The 15,410-nt window shown below is 48.1% G+C and overlaps 1 protein-coding gene across 5 annotated transcripts in view; it reads right to left on the bottom strand.

Annotated features, from left to right (window-relative positions):
- Nucleotides 1-15,410, bottom strand: part of klc1a (kinesin light chain 1a) — a 46,647-nt gene that overhangs the window by 22,410 nt on the left and 8,827 nt on the right. For all 5 annotated transcript variants that reach the window (XM_080480129.1, XM_080480131.1, XM_080480130.1 and 2 more), the window contains exons 6-12: nt 15,282-15,369; nt 11,328-11,429; nt 7,112-7,285; nt 5,746-5,845; nt 5,247-5,299; nt 1,222-1,289; nt 571-679 (exon numbers count right to left, since the gene is read on the bottom strand). In XM_080480129.1, the coding sequence (XP_080336255.1) occupies nt 571-679; nt 1,222-1,289; nt 5,247-5,299; nt 5,746-5,845; nt 7,112-7,285; nt 11,328-11,429; nt 15,282-15,369 (694 nt within the window). The remainder of the gene's footprint in view (nt 1-570; nt 680-1,221; nt 1,290-5,246; nt 5,300-5,745; nt 5,846-7,111; nt 7,286-11,327; nt 11,430-15,281; nt 15,370-15,410) is intronic.

Here is a 15,410-nt window from a genome sequence, read left to right as displayed (position 1 = left end):
TCCCCTCCCTCCCTCCCTCCCTCCCTCCCTCCCTCCCTCCCTCCCTCCCTCCCTCCCTCCCCTCCCTCCCTCCCTCTCCCTCTCTCTCCCTCCCTCCCTCCCTCCCTCCCTCCCTCTCCCTCTCTCCTCCCTTCCTTCCCCTCGTTTATTTTAAAGGTCACAGTAACTGAACGGCGACTCGAGACCTTTCTGGAACGTAAAAGGAGAAAACCTCTTCAGCCACTGAAAACACAACTTTTTGAAAACGGCTCCCAGGATGAACTTTTCAAAAAGGTCAGACTTTGTCTCCATGGCAACGGGGGAAGATGTTTCTGTGTAAACAGACGTCCTTTTCAAAGCGTAGCAGCGTGAAACGTCTGACAGGAGAACAGTGATGTGTTTTACCTGGAACCTTAATGTGTGGGCGGAGCCTGAGAGAGTGCGGTGGAACCTGAGGAATGTTTAATCCTGATGTTACAGCTGCAGGAGGCCACATTCCAGCAGGCGGGTTAAAAGCTGCACCTCCACCACCGTCTTTGAGATTTCCTGAAAGTGCTGGAAACGTCTCATCTGAACAGGAGAGTTTCTCACCTGCTTTCTGGAGCGCATGGCCGCTTCCTCCAGCGTCTCAGCCGCCTCGAACTTCCCCTGCCGCCTGTAGAGGGCGCCCAGGTTCTTCAGGGTGGTGGTAACGGTGGGACTGCAGGAACCACAAGGAGAAGAAGCATGAACACAGGAAAACCTTTTCACCTTTGCTTTTTCAAACAAAACAAGATGTGAGGTATTAAAAGTCGTGAGACTGTTATCAGTTTTACTTTATAAAGCACATAAAGATTGTTCCAACGATAACGCAGATATTCACAGGATTTACAGCCTTCTTAGTTTTCTTCATCATCGTAACTTTCTATTCTCCAGTCCATCACAAGTTTCTCACAAACTGAACTCTATTTGCTCTTTTCCTTTAGTACAATCTGCTGTGGACATTTTCTTTTTGTTGCTCTGCCAATCAAAACCAGTAGAAATGAGTTTCTGTTGGACTGTAGCTCCCGTCTGTGGTCATACGGAGACATCTCGTGGTCACAGATGTTTTTGTACTGTATATTTTGATATATAACTGACATGAGCAGCCAAACAACAAAATAATGTGCCTTACAGTCCAGAAATAAGGCCACATTAACCCAGACGGCCTCTGCAATGAAGAGCTGTAATCATTCAGGATCATGGAGGAAGAATCCAGCTCACCTGTCCACCTTGCAGGCTTTGTACCAGCCTCCATATTCTCCAAACGGCGAGCCGTCTTTGGGCTTTCCCTGCGAGACAGAGATGTTTAGACGAACGTCTGTGGAGTGGACACATGAATAATCCAGAGGTTGAAAATACCACCAGAGATTACATGAAGTATTTAGCAGTAGGATCAGAGCTGGTCAGGATTTCTTTCACATGAAGAAGTGAAGCTTTTAAACTGGAGGAAATTCCCTCCAGGCTGAGAGCAGCACGGGAGAGTTACTGTTCATCCTTCTCTCTGTGACGACAATCCTTCTTCTTCCATATTAAACAGAACAATAACACTGCCAGTGGTGTGAAGGTGAAGATGAAGTTCCATCACCAGGAGCTTATGAGTGATTATAAGGTGCAGCTCAGATTCACTGGCTTTAATGGCCTTTAAAATCACAGGCTTGAAGGAAGAAACTCCAACACTCAGACTGAGGAAGACCTGACAATGACCAGGAAGGTCAAGGCCTCGATGGACTGAACCTCAGCTGAAGAAGGTTGAGAAGATCAATAGATGGTCGTCTCAGAGAAACATCAAGATCCGTAGGTGGACAGATGTTTAGGTACATAATCTAAAATGTTAAGACACTGATGGAGATCGTTTGAAAGATGCTTCAGTAGACAGCCGTAGGTAGAGTACTAGGTAGACTGATGCCTGGGTAGGCAGGTATATAACAGGTTGGTAGGTATATAACAGGTTGGTAGGTATATAACAGGCTGGTAGGTATAAAACAGGTTGGTAGCTATATAACAGGCCGGTAGGTATATAACAGGCTGGTAGGTATAAAACAGGCCAGTAGGTATATAACAGGCTGGTAGGTATAAAACAGGTAGGTAGGTATATAACAGGCTGGTAGGTATAAAACAGGTAGGTAGGTATATAACAGGTAGGTAGGTATATAACAGGCCGGTAGGTATATAACAGGCTGGTAGGTATATAACAGGCTGGTAGGTATATAACAGGCAGGTAGGTATATAACAGGTAGGTAGGTATATAACAGGCCGGTAGGTATATAACAGGCCGGTAGGTATATAACAGGCCGGTAGGTATATAACAGGTAGGTAGGTATATAACAGGCCGGTAGGTATATAACAGGCCGGTAGGTATATAACAGGCTGGTAGGTATATAACAGGTAGGTAGGTATATAACAGGCTGGTAGGTATATAACAGGCTGGTAGGTATATAACAGGCTGGTAGGTATATAACAGGCTGGTAGGTATATAACAGGCTGGTAGGTATATAACAGGCTGGTAGGTATATAACAGGCTGGTAGGTATATAACAGGCTGGTAGGTATATAACAGGTAGGTAGGTATAAAACAGGCTGGTAGGTATATAACAGGCTGGTAGGTATAAAACAGGCTGGTAGGTATAAAACAGGCTGGTAGGTATATAACAGGCTGGTAGGTATAAAACAGGTAGGTAGGTATAAAACAGGTAGGTAGGTATAAAACTATCTAAACCTAGGAAAACTACTTCTAATGACTACAAAAACTTCATCCGTATCAAGTGTGAAACTAGACAAAATCAAGACAAACCAATGAGATGTGGTTTCCTAAACATGAGATCTTTATCATCCAAAGCTCTTCTAGTCAATGATCTGATAAGTGAACACAACATTGATCTCTTTGGATGAACAGAAACCTGCTACGTAAAGATGAGTATGTTAGTCTAAATGAAGCCTCCCCTCCAAGTCATACTAACACTCAAATAGCTGGTGGAGGTGGTGGAGGAGGGTGGAGGAGGGTGGAGGCAGCCATCTAGAACTCTGCTATAGAATCAGTAGTGGATCTTCCTGACCCGTATACTGTTGCTAGCTCAGACATTGAATACCTAACAAACAGTCTGACAGATATGCTAAAAACAACGCTAGACGACATAGCTCCTCAAAAAATGAAACTGAACAAACAGGAAAAGTCCTCCCCATGGTTTAACTCATCAACCCGCCAGCTTAAACAACGCTCCCGTAGATTAGAAAGAACTTGGCGTCCAACAAAAACAGAGCTAGATTATATAGCCTGGAAGGATAGCTTCAAAACTTATAAGAAAGCTCTGAGTAGAAGTAGAACTAATTACTACTCATCCTTAATAGAGGAAAACAAAAACAACCCTCGCTTTCTTTTCAGTACTGTAGCCAAACTGACCAAGAACCAAAATAGTGTTGAGCCCACCATTCCTATCAATATATGTAGTGAGGACTTCATGAAGTTCTTTCAAAATAAAATGACAAGGCTTAGGGATAACATCCATCAAACCCTACCGTCCGTTAGCCCCATAACAGAGGAACTGGTTAAACCTAACAGTCATCTGGAATGCTTTCAGCAAATACAACTAGTCCAACTAAACTCCCTTATTTCTTCTGCTAAACCAACTACTAGCCTGTTGGACCCAATTCCTACTAGAATTCTGAAAGAGGCACTGCCACTAATCAATAATTCTATACTGGCAATTATTAACCAGTCTCTAACAATAGGCTATGTGCCCCAATCCTTTAAACTAGCAGTTATTAAACCTCTCATTAAGAAGCCAAACTTAGACACAAGCCTTCTCTCAAACTACAGGCCCATCTCCAACCTTCCTTTCCTGTCAAAGGTTCTGGAGCAAGTAGTGGCTAAACAACTCCAGGATTATCTGCAGGAGAATAATCTGTTAGAGGACCTTCAGTCCAGCTTCAGAATGAACCACAGTACAGAGACTGCTCTGCTAAAAGTTACTAATGACCTTCTAACGGCCTCAGATAGAGGTCTTCTATCTGCTTTACTTCTTCTGGACCTTAGTACTGCATTTGATACTGTCCATCATAATATACTCTTAAGGAGATTAGAAGATGCCGTCGGCATTAAAAACTTAGCCTTAAACTGGTTTAAATCATATCGGCGGATGGCCCCCCTTCCAGAGTCTAGGCTCCGCCCTTCCAGAGTCTAGGCTCCCCCCTTCCAGAGTCTAGGCTCCGCCCTTCCAGAGTCTAGGCTCCCCCCTTCCAGAGTCTAGGCTCCCCCCTTCCAGAGTCTAGGCTCCGCCCTTCCAGAGTCTAGGCTCCCCCCTTCCAGAGTCTAGGCTCCCCCCTTCCAGAGTCTAGGCTCCCCCCTTCCAGAGTCTAGGCTCCGCCCTTCCAGAGTCTAGGCTCCGCCCTTCCAGAGTCTAGGCTCCACCCCCTTTCTTCCTGAAGAGGGACTTCTTATGAACTGTTCTTCCTGAGAGGGAGTTCTTCCTGGTTTCCACTGTTGCTTGTTCCTTCTGCTGCTCTGGAAGGTTTAGTTGGGTTCTGTTGTTCTCTATCATTGTAAGAGGTTCTGGAAGGTTTAGTTGGGTTCTGTTGTTCTCTATCATTGTAAGAGGTTCTGGAAGGTTTAGTTGGGTTCTGTTGTTCTCTATCATTGTAAGAGGTTCTGGAAGGTTTAGTTGGGTTCTGTTGTTCTCTATCATTGTAAGAGGTTCTGGAAGGTTTAGTTGGGTTCTGTTGTTCTCTATCATTGTAAGAGGTTCTGGAAGGTTTAGTTGGGTTCTGTTGTTCTCTATCATTGTAAGAGGTTCTGGAAGGTTTAGTTGGGTTCTGTTGTTCTCTATCATTGTAAGAGGTTCTGGAAGGTTTAGTTGGGTTCTGTTGTTCTCTATCATTGTAAGAGGTTCTGGAAGGTTTAGTTGGGTTCTGTTGTTCTCTATCATTGTAAGAGGTTCTGGAAGGTTTAGTTGGGTTCTGTTGTTCTCTATCATTGTAAGAGGTTCTGGAAGGTTTAGTTGGGTTCTGTTGTTCTCTATCATTGTAAGAGGTTCTGGAAGGTTTAGTTGATGTGATTTAGAGCTTTACAAATAAAATTGAATTGAATTGAACAGGCTGGTAGGTATAAAACAGGCTGGTAGGTATATAACAGTTAGGAAGGTATATAACAGGTAGGAAGGTATATAACAGGTAGGAAGGTATATCAGTCAGAAGATCAGTCATGAATAGCTGAGGAGGCGGAGCCTCATTGATGTCAGATGACCAGCAGCTCACCTTGCTCTGCTCCTCTCGCTCCTCGGCGTGCATCCAGATCGGTTTGTTCTCACCTGGAGGAAAACAGTGTCGTCAACACCTGGACATCTACACCTGGTAAATAACAGCTGATTGAAGGAACCTTTCAGGTTAGGATGAGGGATGGAGGGATAGAGGGATGGAGAGATTGAGGGATGGAGGGATGGAGGAAGGAGGATGGAGGAAGGGAGGAGGGATGAAGGGATGGAGGAAGGAAGGAGGGATGAAGGGATGGAGGAAGGAGGATGGAGGGATGAGGGATGGAGGAAGGAGGATGGAGGAAGGGAGGAGGGATGAGGGATGGAGGAAGGAGGATGGAGGGATGAGGGATGGAGGAAGGAGGATGGAGGGATGAGGGATGGAGGAAGGAGGATGGAGGGATGAGGGATGGAGGAAGGAGGATGGAGGGATGCAGCTCATTTGAATGTGCCAGCTTTATGTCTGTGTGGATTCAGGCGACAGCGTCAGGAGGGAATCGTACCGTCCACCGAGCCAAACTCCTTCTCGTGGGCGCGAGTCAGGATTTCTTTGTAAAGAGTCTCGGCCTGCTTGAACTTCCCCTGCTTCAGATAGCAGGACGCCTGCAGTACACAGAGCAGCAGCCAGGAGGCGATAAACACAAAACCTCACTTCCAACAATCAAACAGCAGAAAACATTTCATGAAGCTTCAATCATTTAATTTTCAAAATACATAATCAAGGAGTACAGGTTATAATACTATCATGAGCTGTAGTAACACTTGTATCTGTGGAATTAGTAGCAGTACTGAGCGTTAGGAGTATTAGAGTATTAGTAACATTAGTAGTAAAAGCAGTAGTAGTAATGGTTGTATTAATGGCAGCAGTATAAAGCTGCAGTTCCACCGCAGTACATAGCGGAGCGGGGCCCACCCAGACCCAACTCCGTGGTGCCGGCCCACCACAGAAAGCACGGGTAAAATGTAGGCGGGGCTTTGAACGACACGGAGACGAGTCGGGCGAAGACAAAGGAAGTGACTGGCCGAGTTGTTCTCTGTGACACAGCACAAACTTTCTCATTGTAAACAGCAACGTCCAGCTCCTGCTGAAGCCCCGCCCCTCCTGTTACTGAGAGGAGGAGCTCCTGCTGAAGCCCCGCCCCTCCTGTTACTGAGAGGAGGAGCTCCTGCTGAAGCTCCGCCCCTCCTGTTACTGAGAGGAGGGGCTCCTGCTGAAGCGCGACAGGACGGTTACATCCAATGAAATATTTAAATATTGAGGGCAAGTCCAGAGTGACAATGGTCATTGACCAATCAGCAGACAGCTGCGTTGTCGCTCCTCCTCACAGACCCTTCCTCGGAGCTGGGTACCTCAACGGAGGGGTTGCCGGTGGTCGGGGTTTCTTTCTGTACCATCCACAAGTTTTTGGGTCGGACCACGAGAAAACCCGCCCCCGTCCCGTCCCATCCTGTTCCGCCCTGCCCCGTCCCAAATATTAGTTCTGGCATTGGTATTAGTGCTCATCTAATTAATAGATGTAATATTTGTAATAGTAGTATTTGCTGTAGTAATATTAGCAGCGGTAATGTTATTTGCAGCAGGAGTAGCAGTACTAGTGGTACTGATGGCTGTATTATCAGCAGACATGCTTCAGTGAATCTAGATCAGGAGTGTCCAACCTGGGTCCTGCAGGTTTTAGCTCCTCCCTGCTTCAGCAGACCTGAATCTAATGATGATGTCATCACCAGGGGTGTGAAAAAGCCAAATAACGAGCCTCTTATTGCAACTGGGCGGAGCTAAACCCTGCAGGACTGGGGAGCTGGAGGACCAGGCTGGAAACCCCTGGTGTAGAGAGACATTGAAGGACAGTGGAGTCACCCCACCCTCACCAGGTTGTTCTTGGTCTTGGCCACGTTGGGGTCATCTGGGCCCAGTTTGGTCTGGTAGATCTCCAGCGCTCTCATGTAGTAATACTCCACCTCCTCGTACTTCCCCTGGTTCTGACACAGCAGGGCCAGGTTGTTCAGCTGCTTGGCCACGTCAGGGTGGTCTTTGCCCAACACCTGTGGGGGGGGGGGGGGGGGGGTAATTTTAAATTTCTACTTCCAAAACCACAAGGTCAGTCTAAACGGAGAATTAGGAGAGAGATTGTGTTGCAGACGTTTGACTCCTGACTCCAGAAAAGAGCTCCTGAACTGAGCTTCTGCAATGTGGGAAAAACACACCAGAGCTTCACATCCAAAATAAAACTAAACCCAGACTAAAACCATCTAAACCCAGACTAAAACCATCTAAACCTAGAGTAAAACCATCTAAACCCAGACTAAAACCATCTAAACCCAGACTAAAACCATCTAAAACCATCTAAACCCAGACTAAAACCATCTAAACCCAGAGTAAAACCATCTAAAACCATCTAAACCCAGACTAAAACCATCTAAACCCAGAGTAAAACCATCTAAAACCATCTAAACCCAGACTAAAACCATCTAAACCCAGAGTAAAACCATCTAAAACCATCTAAACCCAGACTAAAACCATCTAAACCCAGAGTAAAACCATCTAAAACCATCTAAACCCAGACTAAAACCATCTAAACCCAGAGTAAAACCATCTAAACCCAGAGTAAAACCATCTAAAACCAAGACTAAAACCCAGACTAAAGCCATCCTGCAGACCACTCTCTTCACCTCAGTCCAACCTCCAAACATTGAGGATTTACTGTATGAAGACTTGACTGTTGTCCATATACTGTATGAGATGAGAGTATTGTCCAAATATAATATAAACATATTCCCAGAGGGAAACAAAACATTAAAAACATAAAACAATTAATAAACTTTACATTCAATTTAGCAGACTTCCAACTTCACTGCATACATCAAGTACTTAAGGCCCCGTTTACACGACAACGAATACGAGTGTATCCGCAAAACTTTCCTCACGTTTGGGGGTTCTGTTTACACGACACCGGTGTTCTGATCCACTGTGTCCTGATCCACTGTGTTCTGATCCACTGTGTTCTGATCCACTGTGTCCCGGCTACCAAGGTGGAAAGATGCTATTCTATATCTACTATTGCCCAACAAACCACCAACAATTGCCCACCAACCACCACGTTGGTTGGTGGAGTGTTGTTGGTTGGTGGAGTGTTGTTGGTTGGTGGAGTGTTGGTGGTTGGTGGAGTGTCGTTGGTTGGTGGAGTGTTGTTGGTTGGTGGAGTGTCGTTGGTTGGTGGAGTGTCGTTGGTTGGTGGAGTGTCGTTGGTTAGTGGAGTGTCGTTGGTTGGTGGAGTGCCGTTGGTGGGTGGATGGAGTGTCATTGGTTGGTGGAGTGTCGTTGGTTAGTGGACTGTTAGTGGAGTGTCGCTGGTTAGTGGAGTGTCGTTGGTTGGTGGAGTGTCGTTGGTTAGTGGAGTGTCGCTGGTTAGTGGAGTGTCGCTGGTTAGTGGAGTGTCGTTGGTTGGTGGAGTGCCGTTGGTGGGTGGATGGAGTGTCATTGGTTGGTGGAGTGTCGTTGGTTAGTGGAGTGTTAGTGGAGTGTCATTGGTTGGTGGAGTGTCGTTGGTGGGTCGAGTGTCGTTGGTGGGTCGAGTGTCGTTGGTGGGTCGAGTGTCGTTGGTTAGTGGAGTGTTGTTGGTTGGTGGAGTGTTGTTGGTTGGTGGAGTGTCGTTGGTTGGTGGAGTGTTGTTGGTTGGTGGAGTGTCGTTGGTTGGTGGAGTGTTAGTGGAGTGTCATTGGTTGGTGGAGTGTCGTTGGTGGGTCGAGTGTCGTTGGTGGGTCGAGTGTCGTTGGTGGGTCGAGTGTCGTTGGTGGGTCGAGTGTCGTTGGTGGGTCGAGTGTCGTTGGTGGGTCGAGTGTTGTTGGTTGGTGGAGTGTTGTTGGTTGGTGGAGTGTTGGTGGTTGGTGGAGTGTTGTTGGTTGGTGGAGTGTTGTTGGTTGGTGGAGTGTCGTTGGTTGGTGGAGTGTCGTTGGTTGGTGGAGTGTCGTTGGTGGGTCGAGTGTCGTTGGTTGGTGGAGTGTTGTTGGTTGGTGGAGTGTTGGTGGTTGGTGGAGTGTTGTTGGTTGGTGGAGTGTTGTTGGTTGGTGGAGTGTCGTTGGTTGGTGGAGTGTCGTTGGTTAGTGGAGTGTCGTTGGTTGGTGGAGTGTCGTTGGTTGGTGGAGTGTCGTTGGTTAGTGGAGTGTCGTTGGTTGGTGGAGTGTCGTTGGTTAGTGGACTGTTAGTGGAGTGTCGCTGGTTAGTGGAGTGTCGTTGGTTGGTGGAGTGTCGTTGGTTAGTGGAGTGTCGCTGGTTAGTGGAGTGTCGCTGGTTAGTGGAGTGTCGTTGGTTGGTGGAGTGCCGTTGGTGGGTGGATGGAGTGTCATTGGTTGGTGGAGTGTCGTTGGTTAGTGGAGTGTTAGTGGAGTGTCATTGGTTGGTGGAGTGTCGTTGGTGGGTCGAGTGTCGTTGGTGGGTCGAGTGTCGTTGGTGGGTCGAGTGTCGTTGGTGGGTGGAGTGTCGTTGGTGGGTGGAGTGTCGTTGGTGGGTGGAGTGTCGTTGGTGGGTGGAGTGTCGTTGGTTGGTGGAGTGTCGTTGGTTGGTGGAGTGTCGTTGGTGGGTGGAGTGTCGTTGGTGGGTGGAGTGTTAGTGGAGTGTCATTGGTTGGTGGAGTGTCGTTGGTTAGTGGAGTGTTAGTGGAGTGTCATTGGTTGGTGGAGTGTTAGTGGAGTGTCATTGGTTGGTGGAGTGTCGTTGGTGGGTCGAGTGTCGTTGGTGGTTGGAGTGTCGTTGGTGGGTGGAGTGTCGTTGGTGGGTGGAGTGTCGTTGGTTAGTGGAGTGTCGTTGGTTGGTGGAGTGTCGTTGGTGGGTGGAGTGTCGTTGGTTAGTGGAGTGTCGTTGGTGGGTGGAGTGTTAGTGGAGTGTCGTTGGTGGGTGGAGTGTCGTTGGTTAGTGGAGTGTCGTTGGTGGGTGGAGTGTTAGTGGAGTGTCGTTGGTGGGTGGAGTGTCGTTGGTGGGTGGAGTGTCGTTGGTGGGTGGAGTGTCGTTGGTTAGTGGAGTGTTAGTGGAGTGTCGTTGGTTGGTGGAGTGTTAGTGGAGTGTCGTTGGTGGGTGGAGTGTCGTTGGTGGGTGGAGTGTCGTTGGTGGGTGGAGTGTCGTTGGTGGGTGGAGTGTTAGTGGAGTGTCGTTGGTTGGTGGAGTGTTAGTGGAGTGTCGTTGGTGGGTGGAGTGTCGTTGGTGGGTGGAGTGTTAGTGGAGTGTCGTTGGTTGGTGGAGTGTCGTTGGTGGGTGGAGTGTTAGTGGAGTGTCGTTGGTTGGTCGAGTGTCGTTGGTGGGTGGAGTGTCGTTGGTGGGTGGAGTGTCGTTGGTGGGTGGAGTGTTAGTGGAGTGTCGTTGGTTGGTGGAGTGTCGTTGGTTGGTGGAGTGTTAGTGGAGTGTCGTTGGTTGGTGGAGTGTCGTTGGTGGGTGGAGTGTTAGTGGAGTGTCGTTGGTTGGTGGAGTGTTGGTGGAGTGTCGTTGGTTGGTGGAGTGTCGTTGGTTGGTGGGTATATTTATTTTTTGTTTGATGGTTATTGGGTGACCTGATTGATTAATTGATTGATTGCTTTTCTCTACACTTTCTAAATGTTTCTAATATTTTTTCATATATAACTTATTTGTCATACTTTCACCTAGTTATCAGACAACCAACCAACCAACTAACCAACCATCTAACCAACCATCTAACCAACCATCCATCCAACCAACTAACCAACCATCTAACCAACCATCTAACCAACCATCTAACCAACCATCTAACCAACCATCCATCCAACCATCCATCTGTCGGTCACTGCAGGATCCAGCAGCTAAAGCAGCTCGGTGTGAACGAGGACGTGTCCCGGTTCTCATGGTCAAGATGAAGGAAGAGTGACTGAGGGACAAATGGTCAAAGACCAGCTGATGTCTCAGAGTCCGTCTCCGTCTGTCGGGCAGATTTCTCATTCTGCCTCCTTGAAACACGACAGTCTGAATTCTTTACAGAAACAGGAAACAGGAAATCAACTCCCCTGGAAGTGAAAGTTTGGCGACTTCCTGTGTGGTTCTTCAGGCTGCTGCTGCTGAACTCACTGACGACCTTTGACCCACCTTTTCTCTGATCTCCAGCGCCCTCTTGCACAGTGGCTCCGCCTCCTTGTACTTCCCTCTCTTCCCGTAGAGGACGGCCAGGTTATTGAGCGTGGCGGCCACCTGACGGGACACAGACATTATTTGGACCGTGACCCGGTCATCGGAGGTCATGTGGGGTTCTGCTAATTTGATCCAAATCAGGAGAGTGTTGAATCTCCAACATGTGCACTGAGGAAGAGGAGGAGGATGAAGATGGCTGGCTCTGATTCTGGCAGCCGTGTGCAGAATGGGAGGAAGAGGAAGGGGGAGAGGAAGAGAGGGAGGGAAGACAGAAGCAAAAAGAAGAGGAGGACGAAGCTCCTGCAGTTTGTTTGATTTTCCAGAGTTCCATTCCTGAAGATTATTTCTCATCACATTTTCCAGACGTAAAACTAAATCAACCGACGTCAGGCTAGAACAGCAACCCCAAACCTGCTGACGGTTTGATTCCCTGCTCCCAGGATGCATTGCTTCCTTCTTCCTGTTCATCCTAGAATAGAAAGAGAAGCAGCAGTTGGACGTCTGCTTCTCTTTCTGTCATCAACTGCTAGTTTACTCTTTTCTCTTGTTCTGAAGACAAGATCTTGAAAAGGTTCTGTGTAAATGGGCCTTCAGTCCAGAGACCCGCTTCTCTGAAGACGTCCCAACATGGACAGTATCTCTAGAGCATCTTCCTCCCACTAACTTCAGCTGAGAGTCTTTAGAGGACAAGTTAGAAACAAAGCAACACTGCGTCTCTCTCACTTCTTCAGCCGGGTCAGAGTCACCATACCAAGTCTCCCCTGCACCCTGGAACCTGTGTGTGTGTGTGTGGGGGGGGGGGGGTTGGGGGGTGAGGGGGGGGTGAGAGGGGGGGGGGGGGGGGGGGGGGGTGAGAGGGGGGGGGGGGTGGGGGTTGGGGGGTGAGGGGGGGGTGAGAGGGGGGGGTGAGAGGGGGGGTTTACAGTTCATGGAATTCTAAATGTATGAGGCAGAAGTGTCGTCTTCTTGGTTTGTGTTTAATATAAATAGAAGTTAACTTAAACAAGTAATATTAAATAGTAATATATACAGGGTTAAGCGGTGAATGGTATTAGTGTAGAAATATGTATTTTAAATATATAATCTTATTAATGAGTGTTGGCTGTAGGGACCTGTGTGTTTGGAGTTAGTATTCTGTTTCTCAGAATCCAGGTAAATTGTTTGATATTCTAAAAGCAGAAATCCGGCGGGTTCTAATAACTGTCAGGTTCCTCTCATGATGAGAAGCTGCTCTGCCGGGTTCCTCTCATGATGAGAAGCTGCTCTGCCGGGTTCCTCTCATGATGAGAAGCTGCTCTGCCGGGTTCCTCTCATGATGAGAAGCTGCTCTGTCGGGTTCCTCTCATGATGAGAAGCTGCTCTGCCGGGTTCCTCTCGTGATGAGAAGCTGCTCTGTCGGGTTCCTCTCATGATGAGAAGCTGCTCTGCCGGGTTCCTCTCATGATGAGAAGCTGCTCTGTCAGGTTCCTATCATGATGAGAAGCTGCTCTGTCAGGTTCCTCTCATGATGAGAAGCTGCTCTGCCGGGTTCCTCTCATGATGAGAAGCTGCTCTGCCGGGTTCCTCTCATGATGAGAAGCTGCTCTGCCGGGTTCCTCTCATGATGAGAAGCTGCTCTGTCGGGTTCCTCTCATGATGAGAAGCTGCTCTGCCGGGTTCCTCTCGTGATGAGAAGCTGCTCTGTCGGGTTCCTCTCATGATGAGAAGCTGCTCTGCCGGGTTCCTCTCATGATGAGAAGCTGCTCTGTCAGGTTCCTATCATGATGAGAAGCTGCTCTGTCAGGTTCCTCTCATGATGAGAAGCTGCTCTGCCGGGTTCCTCTCATGATGAGAAGCTGCTCTGTCAGGTTCCTCTCATGATGATAAGCTGCTCTGCCGGGTTCCTCTCATGATGAGAAGCTGCTCTGCCGGGTTCCTCTCATGATGAGAAGCTGCTCTGCCGGGTTCCTCTCATGATGAGAAGCTGCTCTGTCGGGTTCCTCTCATGATGAGAAGCTGCTCTGTCGGGTTCCTCTCATGATGAGAAGCTGCTCTGTCGATTTCCTCTCATGATGAGAAGCTGCTCTGCCGGGTTCCTCTCATGATGAGAAGCTGCTCTGCCGGGTTCCTCTCATGATGAAAAGCTGCTCTGTCGATTTCCTCTCATGATGAGAAGCTGCTCTGTCGATTTCCTCTCATGATGAGAAGCTGCTCTGCCGGGTTCCTCTCATGATGAGAAGCTGCTCTGTCGGGTTCCTCTCATGATGAGAAGCTGCTCTGCCGGGTTCCTCTCATGATGAGAAGCTGCTCTGTCGGGTTCCTCTCATGATGAGAAGCTGCTCTGTCGATTTCCTCTCATGATGAGAAGCTGCTCTGCCGGGTTCCTCTCATGATGAGAAGCTGCTCCGCCGGGTTCCTCTCATGATGAAAAGCTGCTCTGTCGATTTCCTCTCATGATGAGAAGCTGCTCTGTCGATTTCCTCTCATGATGAGAAGCTGCTCTGCCGGGTTCCTCTCATGATGAGAAGCTGCTCTGCCGGGTTCCTCTCATGATGAAAAGCTGCTCTGTCGATTTCCTCTCATGATGAGAAGCTGCTCTGCCTGCTTCCTCTCATGATGATAAGCTGCTCTGTCGGGTTCCTCTCATGATGAGAAGCTGCTCTGTCGGGTTCCTCTCATGATGAGAAGCTGCTCTGCCGGGTTCCTCTCATGATGAGAAGCTGCTCTGCCGGGTTCCTCTCATGATGAAAAGCTGCTCTGTCGATTTCCTCTCATGATGAGAAGCTGCTCTGCCTGCTTCCTCTCATGATGATAAGCTGCTCTGTCGGGTTCCTCTCATGATGAGAAGCTGCTCTGTCGGGTTCCTCTCATGATGAGAAGCTGCTCTGCCGGGTTCCTCTCATGATGAGAAGCTGCTCTGCCGGGTTCCTCTCGTGATGAGAAGCTGCTCTGCCGGGTTCCTCTCGTGATGAGAAGCTGCTCTGTCGGGTTCCTCTCATGATGAGAAGCTGCTCTGCCGGGTTCCTCTCGTGATGAGATACTTTGGAAACCTCCTCCAGTCCATGAAATTCATTTCAGAGTGGAAAGTGATGAAAACATAGAAAATACCAACAACGGTGGATGATCTCTCTGTAGAAAGGTCCCGTATGGTATAGTTGGTTCTATGAAGTGGTGTTCCTTCAATGACTCAGCAGTTACAGCCAGATGATCAAGTCTTTTATAAAATCTAGGATAATATCAAGTTAGCACCAGCAGCAGCTCCTGATGCCTCCAACACATTTATTTATTGATCCATTGAACCAGGATGATGATCCTGCTTTTTACCACAAACTCAGCAATGGAAGTAAAGTCTGACGTTTTAGGCCGATGACAAGATGACGACTCATCGAAAACGACATCGCTTAAGTTTAACGTTCAGATGAGAATATTTCATTCCCTCAGTTATCATCGTCAGTTTGCACGTTCTACCACTAGTTGGTGCCCTTTGGAAGTCTGGACATCTCCATTCTCCATAGCGTTATAGAACACTATGGAACGTTATAGAACACTATGGAACGTTATAGAACACTATGGAACGTTATAGAACACTATGGAACGTTATAGAACACTATGGAACGTAGTGAACCCAGAGTGGAGTATGGATGCAATTGTGTGGACAGTCTGTGGATGATCTGAGGGACAGTCTGTGGACAATCTGAGGGACAGTCTGTGGACGATCTGAGGGACAGTCTGTGGACGATCTGAGGGACAGTCTGTGGACGATCTGAGGGACAGTCTGTGGACACGCAATCCAGACAGTATGGAGGGGCCTTAAGAGGGAACGTGAGCTGGCTTAGATGTTTAGACAGGTTGATTTTACTCTGCTGATAACGTGATGGTGAAGTCTGACTGAGACAGAGAGACAGACAGAGACAGACAGACAGACAGACTCACAGCTGGATGGTCTCTTCCCAGCGTCTTCTCCCTGATGGCCAGAGCGTCGTTCAGCAGGTTGGCCGCCTCCTTGTATTTGTTCTGGTCTCTGACACACACAAGGAAACAGACGGACGTCAAACCGCAGCT

Source organism: Lipophrys pholis, assembly GCF_963383615.2.
Source record: "Lipophrys pholis genome assembly, chromosome: 14".
Classification (NCBI taxonomy): Eukaryota; Metazoa; Chordata; class Actinopteri; order Blenniiformes; family Blenniidae; genus Lipophrys; species Lipophrys pholis.
This window is presented reverse-complemented; position numbering and strand designations above follow the sequence as displayed.